The 22,323-nt window shown below is 45.0% G+C and overlaps 1 protein-coding gene across 9 annotated transcripts in view; it reads right to left on the bottom strand.

Annotated features, from left to right (window-relative positions):
• Positions 1-22,323, bottom strand: part of RALGPS2 (Ral GEF with PH domain and SH3 binding motif 2) — a 277,132-nt gene that overhangs the window by 25,099 nt on the left and 229,710 nt on the right. For 6 of the 9 annotated variants that reach the window (XM_048860736.2, XM_048860731.2, XM_048860737.2 and 3 more), the window contains 3 exons: positions 21,146-21,200; positions 14,324-14,401; positions 11,889-11,994 (listed from right to left, as the gene is read on the bottom strand). In XM_048860736.2, coding sequence (XP_048716693.1) covers positions 11,889-11,994; positions 14,324-14,401; positions 21,146-21,200 — 239 coding nt within the window. Of the gene's footprint in view, positions 1-11,888; positions 11,995-14,323; positions 14,402-18,423; positions 20,314-21,145; positions 21,201-22,323 lie in introns of those variants that run through there. The other 3 variants (XR_012669645.1, XM_048860738.2, XR_007358002.2) reach the window with 3 other exon arrangements.

Below are 22,323 nucleotides of genomic sequence, written 5' to 3'. Positions count from 1 at the left end.
GGTAGTCCAAGATCGACTGCAGTGAGGCCTGTTCGGGCCGGACACCCCGGTCTGAGGTCCAGCACATGAACCTTTTCCATTTGGCCAGGTAAGTAGCCCTGGTGGAGCATTTTCTGCTATCCAACAGGACCTGCTAGACATGGCTGAACACTCCTATTCTTCAGCATGCAACCATGCAGCAGCCAGGCTGTCAGACACAGTGCTGCCAAGTTTGGGTGTAGAAGACTGCCATGGTTCTGGGATAGCAGATCTGGCCAGAGAGGCAGCTGCAGTGGGGCGGTCACCGAACCAGTGCTGGCGAGGCCAAGCCAAGCCAGGACAATCAGGATAACCTTCCCCATGTCTTGTTTGATCTTCATGAGGACTTTGAACTAGGGATACCGTGGGAAGGCCTACATCACAGCCCCCGACCATGGGAGCATAAAGGCATCTGACAGAGAGGCCCTGTCCAGTCCCCGTATTGAGCAGGGCATGTGGCACTTCCCGTTCTGACGGGATACGAACAAGTCCACCTGGGGAGTTCCCCACCTCTGGAAGGTCACACTGACCATCTCTGAATGGAGCGACCACTTGTGGTGAGAAGAGATGGTCCTGCTGAGGTGATCAGCTACCATGTTCCTGGCACCAGGAAGGTGTGCAGCCACCAAATGAATGGTATGCTGCACACAGAAGTCCCAAAGATACAGAGCTTCTTGGCAGAGGGATGATGACCTGGCTCCACTCTGCCTGTTGATGTAAAACATCGCAGCAGTATTGTCCATCAGGACCTGTATCATCCTGCCCTCCAGGTGGGGCAGAAAAGCTGGCAGGTTAAGTGAACTGCTTTGAATTCCCTGCCGTTTATGTGGAGGCACAGGTCATCCTGAAACCAGCAGCCTTGTGTGCTGAGCTCGCCCAGGTGGGCCCCCCAGCCCAGGTCCGAAGCATCGGAGACCAGGGTCAGCTATGGAGATGGGGCTGCGAAGGAGACTCCCTCCAGCACTAAGTCGGGGTCCCAACCACCAATCCAGGGATGACCAAATATTATCTGGCACCCTGACCACTCTGTCTAGATCAGTGGTCTCCAACAATTTTATGCCCAAGATCACTTTTTGAATTTAAGGGCAACTTAGGATCTACTCCGCACCTTCCCCGAGGCCCTGCCCCTTCCCCAAAGCCCCACCTCACTCACTCCATCCCGCCTCCCCCATCACTTGCTCTCCCCCACCCTCACTCACTTTCACCAGGCTGGGGTAGGGGTTGGAGTTCGGGAGAGGGTGTGGGCTCTGGGTTGGGGCTGAGGGGTTTGCAGAGTGTGTCTGTGGGGGTGGCAGCATGTGGCTCCATGCACTGCCCTTCTCTGCAAGCACTGCAATGGGAGCTGCGGGGGCAGTGCTTGCAGGCAGGAGCAGCACGTGAAGGGAGACCCCTGCCCCACTCCCCACCTCCAGGGCTGCACTGGCCGCTTCTGGAAGTAGTGTGGGGCCGGGTCAGACAGCCCCGCTGGAGATTGCGATCGACTGTGAGATCCTCTAGGATCGAGACTGAGCAGTTAGTGACCACTGGTCTAGATCATGTCTGTTGAGGATGTAAACCAATGTCAACCATGCTTGCAGTGGCTGGAGATGGAGCTGGGTACGATGGACCACATACGTACACGCCGCCATGTGGCCTAACAACCGCAAGCAGATGCAAGTTAACATGAGAAATTAAGTCCAACATGGCTTGGAAATGGGTGTCTGGAAGGAAAGCTCTCGCTCGCATAGAGTTGAGGACCGCCCCATGAACTCTATCCATTGCACCAGTCTTAGGGTTGATTTCTAGTCGCTTATCAAGAGGCCCAGGTCATGGCAGGTGGAACGTATCAGATCAAGGCTCCTTTGCACCTGCTCCCAAGATTCTGCCCTTGATGAGCCAATTGTTGAGAAACAGATAGACCTGGACGCCTCGACGCCTCAGTTAAGTGGTCACTGGTGCCATGCATTTTGTGAACACTTGCGGGGCCAGCGAGAGACCAAAGGGCAGCGCTGTGAATTGGAAATGGTGCTGGCCCACCGTACTGCGGAGGAATCGCCTGTGCCCTTGGAAAATGGAGATATGAAAATAAGCGTTCTTCAAGTCAAGGGCAACATACCAGTCTCCCGGATCCAGGGAGGGGATGATGGAGGCTAGGGAGACCATGCAAAACTTCAACTTCTTGAGAGACTTGTTGAAGTGCTGCAGGTCCAGAATGGATCTTATGCCCCCTTTTGCTTTCGGGATTAGGAAATAACAGGAGAAGAACGCTTTTCCTCTCATTTCCCAAGGGACCTCCTCCACTGTTCCCATTTGCAGGAGGTTCTCAACCTCTTGAACGAGGAGTTGCTCATGAAAACGGTCCCTGAAGAGGGACGGGGAATGGGGGTGAGAAAGGGGGCGGCCGAGAATTGAAGGGTGTAGCCCAGGGATATAATTTCAAGCACCCAGCGGTCCGAAGTCACCTGCGGTAGGGTGTTGGTGGTTGAGGAAAGAATGAGGCAGATCCAGGAAGCTGACTGGGGTATCGCTCTTGAGTGCACCCTCAAAATGAGCAATTCTGGCTCCCCAAGATATTTCGCCAGGCTGGGCTGCACAGGTGAGCAGGAGGTGGAAGGCGGTGACAACAAAAACTCATGTTTCTGTCCCTTCTCCTTGCAGATCTCTGCCGAGACTGCCAAGACCTTGGAGGCAGGGGTGGCTGGCGAACTGCTTCCTTGCCAACTCCAGCATATACAGACCCAGCAAGAGTAGGGTTGCCCAAGTGTCTTTCAGTCCATGCAGCCTCGCATCCACTCGTTCTGCAAAGAGTCCATTCCCATCAAACAGGAGGTCCTGGATAGAGGACTGCATCTCCTGGGACAGGCCTGTGGTCTGAAGCCAGGAACCGTGCCTCATGACCACTGCCGATGCGACCATCCTGGCAGCCGAATCAGCTGCGTCCCAGGCCATTTGGAGGGAGCATCTAGCCACTGCTATACCTTCCTCAATTAGGGCCCTGAATTCTTGGGCCAAGTCCTGGGGCAGGGAATTCTTGAACTTACAGAGGGAATCCCATAAGTTTAAGTTATATCTCCCCAAAAGAGCTTGGTGGTTTGTTACCCTGAACTGAAGGCTGGCCGTTAAATAAATTTTTCTTCCAAAAAGGTCCAGCCTCTTGGCTTCTTTATTTTTGGGAGTAGAACTGGTTTGCCCATCTGTCTTTCTCGTTGGCAGCAGAGATGATCAGCGACCCCAAAGGTGGGTGGGTATACACGTATTCAAACCCTTTAACTGCAATGAAATACTTCTTTTCAGCCCTCTTGGAAGTGGGCGGGATGGAAAACGGGGTTTGCCAGAGGGCTTTAGTTATTTTTAAGACCCCATCGTGCACCGGTAGCACGACACATGAGTGGGTTGATGCCAAGAGCACAGTAAACAAGGTGTCCAACTGTTCCATCATATCCTCCACCTCCAGGCCCAAGTTCGGGGCCATCCTTCGAAGCAGGGCATGGTGGCCCTTTAAAATCATTCAGTGGGCTGGCAGAAGAGAGCCCCGAAACACCCTCATCTGGAGACGGGGAGGGCCTAGGACATCATCTCCTGTGGGGGAAGGGGCATTAGGAGTGGGCATTCACCTCCTGGCATCCAATTCTGCTTCACACACTGAGCCCGGTGCTGCCAGTGCTGTCGGTTGCTTTTCCAAAGCAGCAATCGATGAGCGGTGTTAAAAGGGCATTGGCATAACCAGCATGCCCCAAGCATTCCAGTAGACCCACTGTGCTGGTCACTGGTCCTGCTGCCAGGAAGGCATCGCGGAGGTCGATAAGACCTCAGGTGCCCACTCATGCCGGTGCTGCCTCGGAGAGGGGCTCAACTCCCTTTCAGAGCCCTTCAGTGACCATGGTGCTCTCGATGCCAGAGTTTGACGGCTAAATGTCACCGTAAGTGAACGGTGCCTTGAGTAGGCAGATTGGTGCTGGGAGTGAGGAAACTCGTACCGCATCAGAGATAATTCCTGTGGTCTAGGTGATGGGGATCTATGCCATGGAGACTGCTGGTGGGAGGACAATCAGTGCTGGCCATACTGTGACTGACATCTCCCTTTGGACGAGCCTGGTCAAGTAGGTGGAGACTGTTGAGTGCAGTGCCGGCAACTAGGACGTCTAACTGGCAACCTGGACTGCGGAGACAGAGTGCTGCCTCAGCTTTGGGGACCAGCATGTTCGCTTGCCCCCTGGAGGGGTAGGAGGTTTATGGCTGGCTTGCCCTCATAGGGAGCCTTTGCCAGGTCCAGCCTTGTGCACAGTGCCAGTGGCGCTGGGAGATCCTTTGCTCTCTGGATGCCGGTAGGTCCTGGGAAGACAACAGCCCTGCCATGAGTGAGGGTCCCCTACTACTCTTGGGAGTTGGTGGTGGATCCCTGGGGAGGCTAGGGCGTCCGACCAGGGAGGCACTCCCAAGTAGCTCCGGGGTGAACGGGCAGCCTGAACTGGATCCTTTACCTGATGCCTCTTGGCCTTTATTGCTTGGTTTATTGCTGGGGAGTCGTGTTTTTTCAGTTTCTTCTTGGGCACTGGCGAAGGGGAGCATTGCTGGGCAGAGCCCGGTGTCGGGTGTGCACTATACACGAGGCCGAAGTGCTGGGAGTAGAGTCTGGCTGGGAGTGCTCTGATGCCGGGCGGAGAGCAACCTCCGTGAGGAGGGCCCTCAAATGGATGTCATGCTCCTTTTGTGCTCTTGGACCAAAGTTCTTACAGATGCAACGCTTGTCCTTCACATGTGATTCCCCCAAGCTCTTTAGGCAGCTGATGAGGTGAGCCTGGCTGTTTAAAAAAGCCGGCGCTCCGCGAACCAGCTGAGCGGCGGGGAACCAGCTGAGCAGCGGGGGACAGGAGAGCAGCAAACAGCAGGAGTTTGCTTGGGATCTGTGTTGGTGAGTATCTGGGTATCTGAGTGTGTGTGCTTGGTGAGAGGATCGGAGTGTTTGCAGTGAGGGCAGCTTGAAAGTTTGAACAAGTGCTTGATTGGTTGGCTGAAAAGGGCGGGAGTTGGGAGTGTTTTGTTTCAGGCGAGCCTGGCTATTTAAAAAAGCCGGTGCTCCGCGAACCAGCTGAGCGGCAGGGAACCAGCTGAGCAGCGGACAGCAGAGCAGCAAACAGCAGGAGTTTGCCTGGGAGTTCACCTGGAGTGAGCCCACTGAGGCTTACACCCTAACGACTTCTCTGAGTAATTACTGCCTCTCCTGAGGAAGCTCATAGTAGGAAGGAAATATGGATGGGGAGTGTTCAACTGTTGTGACCTGCACTGGATGTGCCATGTTTGTCTTTCTTCCAGAGGACAGAAGCGACTTTGTGCGTACAAAGTGCAAGCTGGTCTCCATATTGGAAGAGAAGGTTCAAGGTCTGGAGCAACAGGTATCGACCCTGCGTTGCATAAGAGAAACTGAAGATTTCCTGGACAGACGTCAGGATATGCTTCTACAGGCACAAGGTTCTGAAGATTCAGAGCAGGCTGCGCAGCGTGGACAGGAGAACAGTGAAGAAATCTGGCAACATGTGACCTCCAGAAGAAGAAGGGGGAACGTCCATGTACCAGCAACACAGATACAGGTAAGTAACCGTTTTCATGTTCTCTCCACAGGTACCATTGCGGGTAGTGGCCCAGATGATACATCTGGGGGAAGGGAGCAGAAGGGGACTCCACCAGCTGAAAGGCATGAGATGCACTGTCCTAAGGTTGGGGGTTCCACGACCACCAATCCCAAGAGAAGGAGGCGGGTGGTGGTGGTCGGGGTCTCTCTCCTCAGGGGGACTGAGTCATCTATCTGCCGCCCTGACCGGGAAAACAGAGAAGTCTGCTGCTTGCCAGGGGCTAAGATTCGCGATGTGACGGAGAGTCTGCCGAGACTCATCAAGCCCTCGGACCGCTACCCCTTCCTGCTTTTCCACGTGGGCACCAATGATACTGCCAAGAATGACCTTGAGCAGATCACTGCAGACTACGTGGCTCTGGGAAGGAGAATAAAGGAGTATGAGGCGCAAGTGGTGTTCTCGTCCATCCTCCCCGTGGAAGGAAAAGGCCGGGGTAGGGATCGTCGAATCGTGGAAGTCAATGAACGGCTCGCAGGTGGTGTCGGAGAGAAGGCTTTGGATTCTTTGACCATGGGATGGTGTTCCAAGAAGGAGGAGTGCTAGGCAGAGACGGGCTCCACTTAACGAAGAGAGGAAAGAGCATCTTCGCGAGCAGGCTGGCTAACCTAGTGAGGAGGGCTTTAAACTAGGTTCACCGGGGGAAGGAGACCAAAGCCCTGAGGTAAGTGGGGAAGCGGGATACCGGGAGGAAGCACGAGCAGGAGCGTGTGAGAGGGGAGGGCTCCTGCCTCATACTGAGAACAAGGGGCGATCAGCGGGTTATCTCAAGTGCCTATATACAAATGCACAAAGCCTGGGAAACAAGCAGGGAGAACTGGAGGTCCTGGCGAAGTCAGGAAATTATGATGTGATTGGAATAACGGAGACTTGGTGGGATAACTCGCATGACTGGAGTACTGTCATGCATGGGTATAAACGGTTCAGGAAGGACAGGGAGGCCAGAAAAGGTGAGGGAGTTGCACTGTATGTAAGGAGCAGTATGACTGCTCAGAGCTCAAGTATGAAACTGCAGAAAAACCTGAGAGTCTCTGGATTAAGTTTAGAAGCCTGAGCAACAAGGGTGATGTCATAGTGGGAGTCTGCTATAGACCACCGGACCACGGGGAAGAAGTGGACGAGGCTTTCTTCCGCAAGTCGCAGAAGCTACTAGATCACACGCCCTGGTTCTCATGGGCGACTTCAATCATCCTGATATCTGCTGGGAGAGCAATACAGCGGTGCACAGACAATCCAGGAAGTTTTTGGTGCAAGTGCTGGAGGAACCAACTAGGGGCGGAGCTCTTCTTGACCTGCTGCTCACAAACCGGGAAGAATTAGTAGGGGAATCAAAAGTGAACGGGAACCTGGGAGGCAGTGACCATGAGATGGTCGAGTTCAGGATCCTGACACAAGGAAGAAAGGAAAGCAGCAGAATACGGACCCTGGACTTCAGAAAAGCAGACTTTGACTCCCTCAGGGAACTGATGGGCAGGATCCCCTGGGAGAATAACATGAGGGGGAAAGGAGTCCAGGAGAGCTGGGTGTATTTTAAAGAATCCTTATTGAGGTTACAGGGACAAACCATCCCGATGTGTAGAAAGAATAGTAAATATGGCAGGCGACCAGCTTGGCTTAACAGTGAAATCCTTGCTGATCTTAAACACAAAAAAGAGGCTTACAAGAAGTGAAAGATTGGACAAATGACCAGGGATAAGTATATAAATATTGCTCGGGCATGTAGGAATGGAATCAGGAAGGCTAAATCACACCTGGAGTTGCAGCTAGCGAGGGATGTTAAGAGTAACAAGAAGGGTTTCTTCAGGTATGTTGGCAATAAGAAGAAAGCCAAGGAAAGTGTGGGCCCCTTACTAAATGAGGGAGGCAACCTAGTGACAGAGGATGTGGAAAAAGCTAATGTACTCAATGCTTTTTTTGCCTCTGTCTTCACGAACAAGGTCAGCTCCCAGACTACTGCACTGGGCAGCACAGCATGGGGAGGAGGTGGCCAGCCCTCTGTGAAGGAGGAAGTGGTTCGGAACTATTTAGAAAAACTGGACATACACAAGTCCATGGGGCCGGATGCGTTGCATCCGAGAGTGCTAAAGGAATTGGCGGATGTGATTGCAGAGCCATTGGCCATTATCTTTGAAAACTCATGGAGATCGGGAGAAGTCCCAGAAGATTGGAAAAAGGTTAAATGTAGTGCCCATCTTTAAAAAAGGGAAGAAGGATGATCCTGGGAACTACAGGCCAGTCAGCCTCACTTCAGTCCCCGGAAAAATCATGGAGCATGTCCTCTAAGAATCAATTCTGAAGCACTTAGAGGAGAGGAAAGTGATCAGGAACAGTCAGCATGGATTCACCAAGGGCAAGTCATGCCTGACTAATCTAATTGCCTTCTACGATGAGATAACTGGTTCTGTGGATGAAGGGAAAGCAGTGGACGTGTTATTCCTCGACTTTAGCAAAGCTTTTGACACGGTCTCCCACAGTATTCTTGTCAGCAAGTTAAAGAAGTATGGGCTGGATGGATGCACTACAAGGTGGGTAGAAAGTTGGTTAGATTGTAGGGCTCAATGGGTAGTGATCAATGGCTCCATGTCTAGTTGGCAGCCAGTATCTAGCGGAGTGCCCCAAAGGTTGGTCCTGGGGCCGGTTTTGTTCAATATCTTCATAAACGATCTGGAGGATGGTGTGGATTGCACTCTCAGAAAGTTTGCAGATGACACTAAAGTGGGAGGAGTGGTAGATATGCTGGAGGGTAGGGATAGGATACAGAGGGACCTAGACAAATTGGAGGATTGGGCCAAAAGAAATCTGATGAGGTTCAACAAGGACAAGTGCAGAGTCCTGCACTTCGGACTGAAGAATCCAATGCATTGCTACAGACTAGGGACCGAATGGCTAGGCAGCAGTTCTGCAGAGAAGGACCTAGGGGTGACAGTGGATGAGAAGCTGGATATGAGTTGACAGTGTGCCCTTGTTGCCAAGAAGGCCAATGGCATTTTGGGCTGTATAAGTAGGGGCATTGCCAGCAGATCGAGGGATGTGATCGTTCCCCTCTATTCGACATTGGTGAGGCCTCATCTGGAGTACTGTGTCCAGTTTTGGGACTCACACTACAAGAAGAATGTGGAAAAATTGGAGAGAGTCCAGCGAAGGGCAACAAAAATGATTAGGGGACTGGAACACATGACTTATGAGGAGAGGCTGAGGGAACTGGGATTGTTTAGTCTACAGAAGAGAAGAATGATGGGGGACTTGATAGCTGCTTTTAACTACCTGAAAGGTGGATCCAAAGAGGATGGATCTAGACTATCCTCAGTGATAGCAGATGACAGGACAAGGAGTAATGGTCTCAAGTTGCAGTGGGGGAGGTTTAGGTTGGATATTAGGAAAAACTTTTTCACTAGGAGGGTGGTAAAACACTGGAATGCATTACCTAGGGAGGTGGTGGAATCCCCTCCCTTAGAAGTTTTTAAGGTCAGGCTTGACAAAGCCCTGGCTGGGATGATTTAGTTGGGATTGGTCCTGCTCTGGGCAGGGGGTTGGACTAGATGGCCTCCAGAGGTCCCTTCCAACTCTGTTATTCTATGATTCTATGTGGGGGTCACTAACAGGCATAGGCCTGTTACAGGCAGAACAGGGCTTAAAACCCGGAAAGCTTAAAACCCCACTGGGACTCCAGCTTACTAACTACACTACTTTACTACTACTTACTAACTACTGTAAACAAACTATTTACAAGACACCAAAGTTTGAAGGAAGGAGAGAACCGGTAACCAACTTGCTAGGCAAGGAGAAAAAGTCGCACCGACCAACTGTCACGGGCGGTAAGAAGCAACTGAGAGGGCATAGGGCTGGCAGTGCCTTATATACTGACACATGAGTGCTGCACTCCACAGCTGACCCTACAGATACCTCTAAGGCAAAATTCTCTGACGACTGTGTACATGGGCACATGCACACACCTAGAATGGAACTGACATGAGCAAGCACTTGAAGAAGAACATGCTTTCTGCTCCAAAGTCACCATTAATCAGGTGATGCTTATATAGTGGTATAATTGTCTTCCTCTCACTGGATACTGAGTCTATCACAATGTGACCATCTCTATAAGCTAGTGTAGTGGAAACTACAACATTGCTTCTAACCCACAGTCAGCAAGCCAACTGAGCTACAATAATAGGTATTTGTGATGGCTTATAAAAAGCTACAACGATTATTTTTGATGTGCTGCCCTTTGTCGGCAAATTGTCAGTTGAAATTACCATGTTTAAATAAAAAGAAATTTCCAAACCAGCTGCTGATAGAAGCAATATTAACAAAAAGCAGTATTATTTACTGTATGATATCAGCATTGTAATTAAAGGACAGAGTTGCTTTTCTTCAAGATGATTTAAAAAAGTGCTGCAAACATTTACTCTAATTTGTATACATTCATACTATTTTTTAATGATTAATAATACATGAGTCTTTTTTTAAATGGTCAGTTAACTTATTTCTCTAAATTTACTATGTGCCAGAATATTGTAATATATGAAATATTTCAGCAGAATCCACTGTATTTGTTGACAAATCCCAGCAGTTTTAAAAGATCCATTATGATGCTCTGCACACACTCGTTAACATCAATAGATTTAGCAAACAAGGACATTTTCGTATTTTTAAAATATAAAATGAATTAACTTTATTTGCTCTGAGTTTAAGTATTTACATTACAATATCATTTGCAATACTTTTAATTAGTTGAACACATGCATAAATTACTATATTAGAACAAGGACATTTAAGATAGACTGGGCTTGCAAATAAATGAGAAGTATAGAAATAGATATGATGTTCGTGTTTGTGATATCCAAGAAATCACCTTTATAGACAAATATGTCAAATATGTCAAAATACAGAAATAGTCTATAAGGGACAGATTCTCAGCTGGTATACTTTGGGATAGCTCCCTCAGTCAATGGAACTATGCCAATTTACATCATTAAAGATCTAGCAATAAATGAGTGGGAATAATGACATTTTGTACTCCAGGTTGCTTGTTCACTCTTTGGATCAGTTCAACAATTAGGGAGGGAAGGGAAACAAATGGTTAGCACTTCCACACTCTAGTTGGATATGAATGGCAGCAAAACTGACATTCTAGTTACTAAAAGGAAATAAAAAGACATCTTCCAACAACAGAACACTTTTTGGGAGTCGAAGTTTGAAAAACCTACTTGGTTTAAGGAGAAAAATATGTAGGTCTAAAAATGTAAATAAAATCCAAGGAATTTTGTGATGTAAATCTACAATCATCTGATAGATACATTACTTCTGGAGAAATATTTATTTGCTAAATCAAGAAAAATTAAGGCCCTAGATCTTGCAGTTTTATCTGCACAGACTGGCACTTGAATCAATGGCACAAACACAAGGGTCCATCCACATGGATTCAACTGAAGCATGGGTGCCAACCTTATCATGCAGTATTCCAAGTGCTTTGGCTTGGGAGAGTCTGGAAGTTATAAATATAATTATTACATACATAAATATCATTAACAGAGTGTTACCATTATAGTTTAAAGCAAAGAAGTTCAGAGAAGGATGCCATTTCCTCCTTAATATATCCAGTTTTATTTAATTCAGGCATTGTAGAGGTGTCTCAACAATGTATGAAGCTATAGACTGTGTATGCAAGGAAGAGGCAATAAAACTGTACAGGCTGTAAATGTGAATTTTCCTGTGTCTATAGACTTATATCAACACTAATATTTTAACAATATTTCTGTTTAATTTCAGTAGTTTCCAGGCTCTTGTCCTCTAAAGGCATTTGATTTTTTTTCTTTTAGTGGTGGATATGGAGAGATACCAAGTTATACTATGGTAAATTAAATGCATTTATAAAGTTATGGAGTTTATGCAAATGCAAAAATGTTAACAATTTAGGATTAATGAAATACTTTTGAAAGAACACAGAAGATCAACTTCTGTAACAGTAATTCCTTGATTTAGACAGATCACATGAATTCCAAAAAATCAAATCTAGGAGCAGGAGCCTTTGTAAGTGGCAAATATATAAGGTACCAAATACTGAAGTCTTTACTCACTTTTTAGTCAGTTCCTACCTGATCATAATTCCTACTGATTTTAGGAAGAGTTCTGTTTCAGCGAGGACTGAGTAAAAAGTGAGCAAAGACTTCCGGATTTTAACCAAGTAGCTTTGTTCTGTTTTAAAGATATCATTTTAAAATAAAGGAAAAGGAAAAATGGTTTAGCATATATTTGAAGTCTTACTGTAGGCTTTTTGCCTTCCTTCAATAGAGTCTTCCTCCTGAGAACACCTTGAATAGTAACTGCTCCTGGATACAAATGAACAGCCAAATCTTCAGATTCTGCAGAACTACAAGAAGCATGTGAGAAAATAGCATGAAAAATTTATAAATATCCTTTTCCCAAAGCAGTACTCCAATCATTACCCAAACATAATATGAACATCTGTACTTTAATTTAGAAATGCTGACATTTTATTTATTAGACTTCATCATGGAAACAAGACTTTGGTGGCTATGAGGGATTGCTCTTGTGGAATTTACAGTCAGAAGCAGAAGTAAATGATTACTCAGGCTATGGCTACATGAGAGAGCTTATAATGGCGCAGCTACATCAGTATTGCCGCGCCACTGTAAGCTCTAGTGTAGCCGCTCTAAACTGACAGGAGAGCACTCTCCCATCAATTTAATTAATCCACCCCCAATGAGCAGCAGTAGCTATATTGATAGGAGAAACTCTCCTGCTGACATAGTGCTGTCCACACCAACTTACGTCACTGAGGGGTGGTGGCTTATTCACACCCCTGAGTGACATAAGTGGTAGTCACAATAAGAAAAGGAGTACTTGTGGCACCTTAGAGACTAACAAATTTATTTGAGCATGAGCTTTTGTGAGCTACAACTCACTTCATCGGATGCTGTAGCTCACGAAAGCTTACGTTCAAATAAATTTGTTAGTCTCTAAGGTGCCACAAGTACTCCTTTTCTTTTTGCAGATACAGGCTAACACGGCTGCTACTCTGAAATAAGTGGTAGTGTAAACATAACCCGTGACTCAGACTTTACAGAGAGAAGGGACCAACATGATAATCTAGTCTGCCTCCTGCACATTGCAGGCCACAGACCCTCACCCACCCACTGCTGTAATAGACCCCTAACCACTAGCTGAGTTAATGAAGTTCTTAAATCATGATTTAAAGACTTCAAGTTACAGAGAATCCACCACTTATACTAGTTTAAACCTGTAAGTGACCCTTCCCCATGCTACAGAGGAACAACAAACTAATGAGGCCAGAAGGTGATTCATGATTTTAAAAAGCACTTCCCAAAGCTTAGGATACAGTTATATTTCAACTATAACTAATTCTAATTGGTAAATGGTCATAGATTTGTCATTACCCCCTGAACAAGCAATGCTGTATCACTGTTGCAATTTTTTATTAGAATCTTTTCCTAAGTCCTAGTGGGAAAAACTGGATTTTTTATTAGAATCATCTGAGTCAGTCAAATTACAAAAAATAAAATTAAAAATCCACAGCAAAAGCTCAATAAAACATGCACAATTTAATTATAAGATATTTGAGAGCAGTAAAGGAACATCAATAATAGAGAGCAGAAAACCTGGCCCACAGAAGTAAATTGTGGGTGTTTTAATGCAGTTGATGTGCTATTAATTCCCTATCAATCTATATGGTGCCCAAAAAGAATATGCCAAAAACAAATGCCTGGTATTGGAAAAGGAAACCAAACTTTATGAAAAGTGAGCAACTGACTGGCTTACAAATTATTTTAAAACAGGAAAGATTCTTATTTTCACAACAGGGATTATTTCAGTTTCTATCAACCAGTTTACATAATTAAATTGGTGTATGCATCAGCTCTCTAGAAATATGCTGAGAAACTACAAATTTCTGACATGTCTGTTGAAGTAAACCAGAATTAATCCATTAACCCATCAACACATTTATGCATATGCAAAACAACTCAGAAATCTGGCAAACATTTTCACTACAGCTACTAATTGACAGTGATACACTGACAAATTTGGACACTGATATGAATGTGAATTTAACTCAATTACACGTAACACTCGCTACTCATTAATACATAGGAGTTATTCTCTTCTCTTTTACAACTACATTACCACACCGCTGCAGACAGAGTTGTAATTTAATTAGACAATGAAAAGCTGAGTGAGCATGCAGTTTTATATATAGTGCTATTTAAAATGAGTCTGGCCACACGGAGGGCCAATTTTAACTCATGACTTGCAATTTAACCAAGTCAGCCATTTTGTTCAATGAAGAATTATTAACACAGAAAACATCTTGGACGCAGTTTTGAGCACAACAAGTACGCTTTGTTGCCAACATGGTTTCTACCACCACCCACATAGTGTTACACTGTTAAAAAGCTACCTATAGTAAAGCACCTTTAAGTCTTGATGTAGAGATACAATATTTAGAAACTGGATAGGCAGAACAGAATGAACCAGAGTCTGTATGATGAAACAGATCAAATCACAGAAGAGAAAATTTCTGTTTTAAGGATCACTACCTTAAATTTTGCCTTGAAAGTTAGAAAGATCAGAAATGTCGGAGGACACCCACTTAATTATCAAGCCAGTCACCAACACCAGAGGAAAAATCTGTGACCCCTGGGTGCAGGGGATTATTGTACCTGCTGGCCTTCATGTGGCCTCGATAGCCATTTCGTGCCACTCTTGTCACCGGACCGAGAGAATGGTATAATCTGTTCCTGTTGGATTCCATTATAAATTGTATATATTACATATACTTTTATCCACACAAGCAGCATAATTTGCTAGAACAGTGTAATAAAGTCTCTCTTGTGCCACATAACTACCACTCCTACAATAAGCAGTAGTGGATGATTTCATTAGGAAAAAAACATGCAGTGGTAGATGTCAAAATCTACATTTCTTATCTGAACAGATGTTCTTGATGTCACTGCTCATAGCACTGGGGTATTTTTATTGTCATCTCAATTAATGGGTTTTGAGACCAGAAAAGCTTCTTTTAAACTCACAAAATAAAAATGAAAATACTATAAGGAACTAGGTTGCAAACTGCTGCCTTTAATGCTGACTACAGATACTGCTACATACTCTGTGACAAGAAGCAAAGGGCAATAAGGCCCCTAAACTTAGATATAGGCACACAAGCAACCATAGTTAGAGGAATACAAAGACTTCTTAACTAAATCCTGAGTATAGGCACAATTTCCAAAGCAACCACTGAAGCCAACAACTTACAAAGAAAATCACATACAGTCTGCTATGAGACAATATCTATTTAATATGCTATGCATTAAAACAAATACTTCACTTGGATACACCTTTATTGGCTGGGGAAAGTCAACAAAGCAAAATCTTGTTAGTGAACGATATTTGTGGCTTAATATATTATGGTTCCAAGGTCAAATGCAAATTATTTAAACTCTAAGAGACAGCAAACCTGTAATCTCAATGCTTCAGTTTAAGGGAGTATAAACGTTACTTAGGAAGTTTTAAGTTTTGGAGCCCTTCACTACTACTTTCAGTACTGCTACCCAATTCCAGCACTTGGTTTCTACACTTATCTTTTGAATATTATTCTGTGCCTGAGTCAAAGCTGGTTATATAGGGCCAGACCCTTAGCTAGTGTAAATTGCTGTAGCTCCGCTGAAGTCAATGGTGATATGTTGATTAATTAATAGCAGTACTGAAGAAAACACAGTAATATCAAAAAGGTTAAACAAAATATAAAGTTTACATTCCCTTACCAACTCAAATAATTTCATATGCTGTAATAAGAATCCTCGCCATAGATGTACTATAAGTATAAATTTCCACCCTATTCTCCCTCCCAAGGAAACTGTGTTCTAAATAATTAATCTCTGCCCTTCAGCAACACAGGTATTTTTCAATTTGCAAAATTTGATAAGGTCAGGTTTTTTTTTTAATTTCTAAAAACCCGTAATGATTTAGACAGCTAAACTTATGTTTACAATTTTTAAAAATTAAATATAACTGTTACATCAACAACATATATAGATCAGAGGTTTTGACTTGCATCCATCTTCCATGTAAATGATGGAAATAAGCTTTGTTCTAATCTTTAAATTTGTCTTTGCATAACAAGGAATCAATCAGTCTGGATAAAAACTATATTAGGAAAATTGCCCACCAGCACTTGAGATGACAGACCATTGGTCTATCTACATGCTGAGGTATGACCTCCTAGAGGAGGGAACACACTTGACAAAATTTTGCTGACAATATAATTGAGGGGAAATGGTGATTAGATCTGGTTTATATCTTAGCCAAAACTGAACAGAATTTCAAGAGACACACAAAAAGGCACTTCTCTAGCCTGAAGGCTTTCTCCCTGATGAACTTCAAAAGCCTGCTTCAAACAAAAGGAGTGTTAGAGCTTTAAAAAAGTCACAAGAACTTTTTATAATGGAAAGCCTTAGGCAACCTAAATATAACTGTCACTACGAGGCAGAGAAAATCCAGACTGATCTATTCCCTGCCATAAAACAACAAATTGTAGGTAAGGATAAAATTGTTTCATTTTCATACACAAGTAATCCATCAGTCTGGAAATGGAATATTAGGAATTAGAAAGCAGTCAGAAACTCAGAAGAGGGAGGGACAGAAAGTCAAACAGAGATCAAGGGACGATGGCAATCTGCAAGATACTACAACCAAAGCCAGCAGCTAAAGATGATGAGACATTCAAACGTGTTTTATAAATGAGTGAAAAGATGCCAGGCCATCATTTTGCAGCGTTTCTCATAAGAAGCTGTATTTCCCTCTATCCATCAAATAGAAAGAGATTTTATAGAATTAGTTCAAACTAAATAGAGGAGCTTCACCTGCTCATCTATACACTTCTACAAGTCCTGCTCAGACTTATTGAAAGATTGTGGCTTTTGATCTTGCTCTGCCTAAGTAGAATAACATCTTGGCAGACATCCAGATGATGCCACTTTATTTCATTAGGATGGGAACGATTGGGGGAAATAAAGGGAGTGAAATATACCAATTTAAATGGTAAGGACAAACAACCTTGAGTAAAAATCCTAGATGATGTTGTCTTGAGAACCACTTTACCAGGAAAAAAAGAAAAAGTTATTCATGACAAGGCATTGAATTCACTGGCCCTCCTTGAAGAAGTAATGACAACAACGAAGGCAACTGACAAGAAAAGACAACAAAGTCATAGCCATGAGTTCAAAGGGCTGTTGCATCAATTGCCTCTGTACTAAGTTGATCTCCCAGCTGGTTGCAGGAGCTTTAATTGAGAGATGTAATTCTGACCATGTTTTAGTTACTTCTGAGGGCATTCTGTGCCAAAAAATTAAAAATTCTGCACCAAAAATAAAAATTCTGTGCACAATATTTTAAAATTCTGCAAATTTTATTTGTCAAATAAATGTGGAGGCTCCAGCATGGCACTGGGGAGCACAGGCCACTGGCTGCACAGAGTTGGGAGATCACTGTCCAGCCCCCACATTCCTCCAGACATGGACTCAGCGGTGAGGCTGCACTCAACCATGACACAGCGCAAGGTCCAGACCTGCCCCAGAAACACCCCAGGGCCGTGCCCCTCCATGCCAGGTACACCAGGTGTGGGCAGGCAGGCTCAGCAAGGCAGGATACAAGTGTGGAAGGGCTTAGTTTGGGGGGACAGGTGTGGGTTGAGAGGATCATGTGTGGGGCAATTTGCATGTGGGCAGCTCACTGGAGGATCTGGATGCGCAGGGGCTTGTGTGTGTGTGTGGGGGGGCGGTTCTGGGTGCAATGGTAATGGGACTCTGCAGGGAGTCCAGGTGAAGGTAGTTGGGACTCAGTGGGGGTGTGTGCATCTGACTGTGGTGGGGAATAGAGCTCAGCAGGGAGGTTTGGGTGGGGCAGGGAGGCTTAGTGAGGGGGGTCCAGATGCTGAGATAGTGGGGCGGGGATCCAGGTGCAGATGGTTGGGGCTCAGTGGCGTGGAGATCCGGGTGCAGATGGCTTGTCAGGGTAGTCCAGGTGTAGGGGAAGTGGAGCTCATGGGGGGGGGGGGGGTTGAGTGCAGAGGGGTGAGGCTCGGTGAGAGAGTGGGTATGAGGGGGTCTGGATGCATGGGAGTTGGGCAGATGGGGGAGCGCTCCCTGTACAGGGATCCTTGCCCCTGCAGCTGAGGAGTGATGGGTGCAGGAAATGAGGGGAGGGAGTTTGCAGAGCTTCCTGCAGCTGTGGGAGAAATCTGGGAATGGATCTGACCCAGCCCCGGATGCCGTGCAGGGGAAGAGGAAGTCCCATCCTTCACAGCCCAGCTGGGACTAGCAACTGAGCCTGGAGCAGGGTAGGAGCCACCAGCCAGGTCTCCCCCAGTCCCGCCCCTGCAGGAGGGTTATACTGCTGGGGAGGGTTGCATGACCGCTTGTGTCTTCCTTTTGTTTCCCTGTCAGAAAGTCATTTTTCTGTAGGGGAGCAAAGAAATCTGCGGGGGATGTAAATTCTGTGCATGTGCAGTGGCACAGAATTCCCCCAGGAGTAATTTAGTGAATCAAGGGACAAGAGGGTAAAAACTAACTGTTTTCCTCACAAATAAGTGGAGGGCTCTTACTGCAGTTACAAGTAAGATACCAAGGAAGTTCCAAAAGTACCTAAGGTAGTTAAGCATCTAACACCCTTAGGCTAGTTTTAGTGAATCTACCAAGTAAGTAGCTAAGACAGCTTTTGACTGACATTGATTCTGAAGTGAGAACATGTTCAACGTACAAACCTTTCAAAACACAGCAGATCCTTTCTGGACTGCAAGAGGATCTTGACAAACTGATCCAGATCCCAAAGTTTTTAAAGCTCACTATTAAGTTCCAGACTGCCAGTTTGAACTTCTGAGCCTTGAAAACATATTAAACATTGCATTACCAAGTCTCTGCAAATAGGTAACCTCCACAGAGGACATTTTTCAGGAGAAACAGCATTTGATAAGCAAATAAGGAAGAGGACTCAGGCTCCATCCCTTTTGAATTTTCTGGTTACCTAAGCCAGGAAAGGAAAAAGAACGGGTGTACATAAGATAGTATGTCCACTTTAATTAGAATAACATATCTTCCATATCCTGCTCTCCCAATGCCTCAGATAGAAAAAATACAATTTCTTGTTGCTTGACGCAAATTCATTAATCTGCTGACTCCCCTCACTCTGGAAGATAAACTGAAGGACACCAGCTTTCAGTTCCCTTTCCCTGGCTCTGAACCAGGATGGAGGTGGTAGTCATGAAGGGCATTTGGTGAGTCATGGTTTTGCTAATGGCTAGCAATTCCAACTAATTGATGCTTCTCCTTTGTTCACAAAGGGACCTTTTTCCTTAACAAGAATGGAACTCTGCTGTACAACTTTCTAACTGTTCAGGCAGGCACCACAGCGACCTTTAATTTTAGGCATTTCAGTCAAAGCATCCCACGTCAAGTTCCTAGCTTTGCTCCACCATTTTAGTGATTGAAAGACATAAGCCATACCTATGAAGGTCTCATACATATTCCCAGTGTTCATAAAGAATCTAAGCCCCTTTCCTGGGATGGGACAAGAGAAAATGTCCTCAAAAAGAGGTTACATCAAATAGAGTCCAAAAAAGCTCACTGCTTGGTCAGGACAGAGGGAAGCATCAAAAGGATGTGGAATTTGGTGATGAATGCAGAATGAAAAATTCTGTGAGGTAGCCATGATGCTCAGTGTGCAAACCCATTTGTCCTGGATAGTTCCAGCCCAGACCTGCAGCAAACTTTTCAACTTGCCCTCAATTGGGGAGAGAGTCTGATCCATCCAATTCTCATTATTTATTGGGAGAGGGACTGGAGATAATCTGCTTTCTTCTGGATTCTTGAGATAAGGGCCATGAGAAGTAGTCTTTTCCTTTGGAGACAAGAAAGGATTAGTTCTGATGTTTTGCTAGAATCTAAGTTTTTTGCCCTTGAGGAAGAAATTTTTGTCTTCCTTGGGCCAGAGGAAGCTTACTCAGATCCATGACTTCTTTCACCACTGTATCTAAGGCTTTCCTATATAATTTTTGGGGATCAAAGGGAATTTGAATCAAATGGACACTCAATATTATACCCACATCTCAGGACCCTACTCAAATGCACTTCCTGGCAAGAGTGGAGCACAGTAGGAAGAGCAGAAAGAAAACCTTGTGATATCACAAGCTGCATCACATATAGGAATTGATTATATGCAAGTTCCAGATCCTCTTCTTTCGGACTTTGTTCTGTTTAAATATCAATATAGATGACTTGAGCACTTCAGGGAATCTCTAAATGATGCTGTATGCTATAGGTGCATGTAGGGTAGCCCAGGAGTAGTCTGCTTCTCTGAAGAGACTGTTCTAGCCTCTCATCCACTGGATGCTTAGGGACTCCTTCCATGGAAATAACAGATTTTATAGGAAGAGATGGTATTGAAGAGTACACCTTTGGTACAAAGCACAACTTAAATCTCTCTCCATAAGGAACTTTGTAAAATCTGAACTGCTTTTACAAGACAGAGGCAGACTACTGGGAAGGGATACAGTTCCTGGCTATAAACAAAGTCCTTAGGCCAAAATTTCTATCCATGTCTCCATGCATACATGTGGGCATGGTTACCCCAGTCAGTTTCCAGATTGATGGGTTCCCTGAATATGAGAGAGAGAGAGAAAGAGAGAGAGAGAATTATAATCCATGTTACCAGCAGACTGTTGGGTGAATAGGTAGTGGGCTCAGTACACTTTATTCATGGTTCAACTTAATAGCTTGCAGGAAAACATTAGGTTTCCAATTTTTACTATTTTCAACTGTAACTATTTAACACCTCATCTCACTCTTGAATACTTGGGGGGTTGGATTACAGTGGTCAATGACACCTGGATAGTGTTCATATACTATGGTAATGAGCATGATATAAAAGTCTACATTACATAGGATAGGTAGTGATAGCTGGGATTGCTTCAGAATTTTCCCAAGTTGCAGACAGAGGAGTAATCAGGAGCTGGAGGGGGGAATAGGAGAGAGCAGGCAGCAGAGGAAGGAGCAGCCAGAGCAGCAGGACTTTGGTGGGAATGCAGGGAAACAGGAATACAAGAGATACATAGAGGAGGTCTCAGGGCTAGTGAAGATGTTGAAACAGGAAAGGCACACAATGATGCCAGTATTCATGAAAAGTAAATCTGTCAGGGGTTTGGTGGTGGTCCAGTTAATTCAGGAGACAAAGTTGAGCAACAAGTCAGTAATGTGACAAAGCTCTCTGTTAGCTGATAACCAGAAGGTGCTGCTCCCTAAGCTGGCTTGACAAGAACCAAAGGGTACACTGTACTCTAGAAGCAATGGCTGTTACTCAGTTTATTACATAATTGACTCCTACATACCACTAACATTACACTTCATTTGCAAGGAGTTGAGTGATAGGTTTAACTAGTGAGGTCTGAATGGAGTTGGAGATATAGGTTTAGATGTAGCAGTTTTTCTTACCTTTCAAATGCTGGCCACGAAGTCTCTTCACTAAGTTCTGAACCATCACTGCTACCTAAAACCAGAAGGCATAATACTTTGAAACCAACTATTTTATTCCTCAGTTTGTACCATCTGTAGTCTTATTGTCCCAACTGTGACATTTTTTTCCTTATAATTTCTATGAGAGAGATTAGGCAGAAATAAATCTATAACAAACGCTACATAGAAGGTGCTCACTTTAGGAATGACTTAAGAGTTATGGATAAAAAATGTAGGAGATATGGATTTGGAAGAAGACTGGTTCTAGATATCTGCAATATCCAAAGGCTAAAGGGGAGAAGTGTTCTCAAAATTATTGCAACAGTCCCAAATTTTCATCTGTCTATTTCATGCCCAACCTGATGAGCATTTAAAAAGACTTGCTTCTTTAGGTGCCATCACAACACAAAATGTGGTAATTCACTGTCATGATGAACAGATGCAGCTTCACATACAGCAAACACATACAGGAGTAGACTGGAACTTAGTCCACTAGCTCCACACTAACTTCACTGAAAGTCTCCAATATCTTAAAAGCCAACGCTGATTCAGAAACCCTTAATTAACTTTTTTAAGTTAACTGAATTTAACCCAGAGCCGGCACTATGCATAAGCAGACTAAGCAATTGCTTAGGGTCCCAAGTAGCTCCCTATTAGGGGCTCCTTATTAATTATTAGTATGTGTTCTGTGTGATGGGGAGGAAATATTCCTGCTTAGGGCCCCCATTGGGCTAGCACCAGCGATGATTTAACTGATATGCTTATTAAAATCATAGAAATATAGGTCTGGAAGGGACCTGAACAAGTCATCTAGTTTATTCCCTACCCCAGGGGTGAGCAAAGTTTTTGGCTACATCGTGGCTGCAAAACTGAATGGAGGGCCGGGTAACCTAGCCCCCGCCCCCATCTGCCTCCTCCCACTTCCTGCCTCCTGACTCTCCCCCTCAGAACTCCCGACCCATCCAACCCCTCTGCTCCTTGTCCCCTGACCGCCCCACTCCTGGGACTCCACCCCCATCAAGCCCCTGTAAAGACTAATGTATAAATGCGAACATATGGAGGTGTTGTTGGCAGCTCCACAGTACTGAGATCTGCAGTGACAATGGTGACTAAATCCCATAGTCAAGTCTGAAAATTAGGTATATAATCAGAAAATT

The sequence above is a fragment of the Caretta caretta genome, chromosome 8 (assembly GCF_965140235.1).
Source record: "Caretta caretta isolate rCarCar2 chromosome 8, rCarCar1.hap1, whole genome shotgun sequence".
Taxonomy (NCBI): domain Eukaryota; kingdom Metazoa; phylum Chordata; order Testudines; family Cheloniidae; genus Caretta; species Caretta caretta.
The sequence above is the reverse complement of the archived record's forward strand: the minus strand, read 5'-3'. Positions and strand labels throughout refer to the sequence as shown.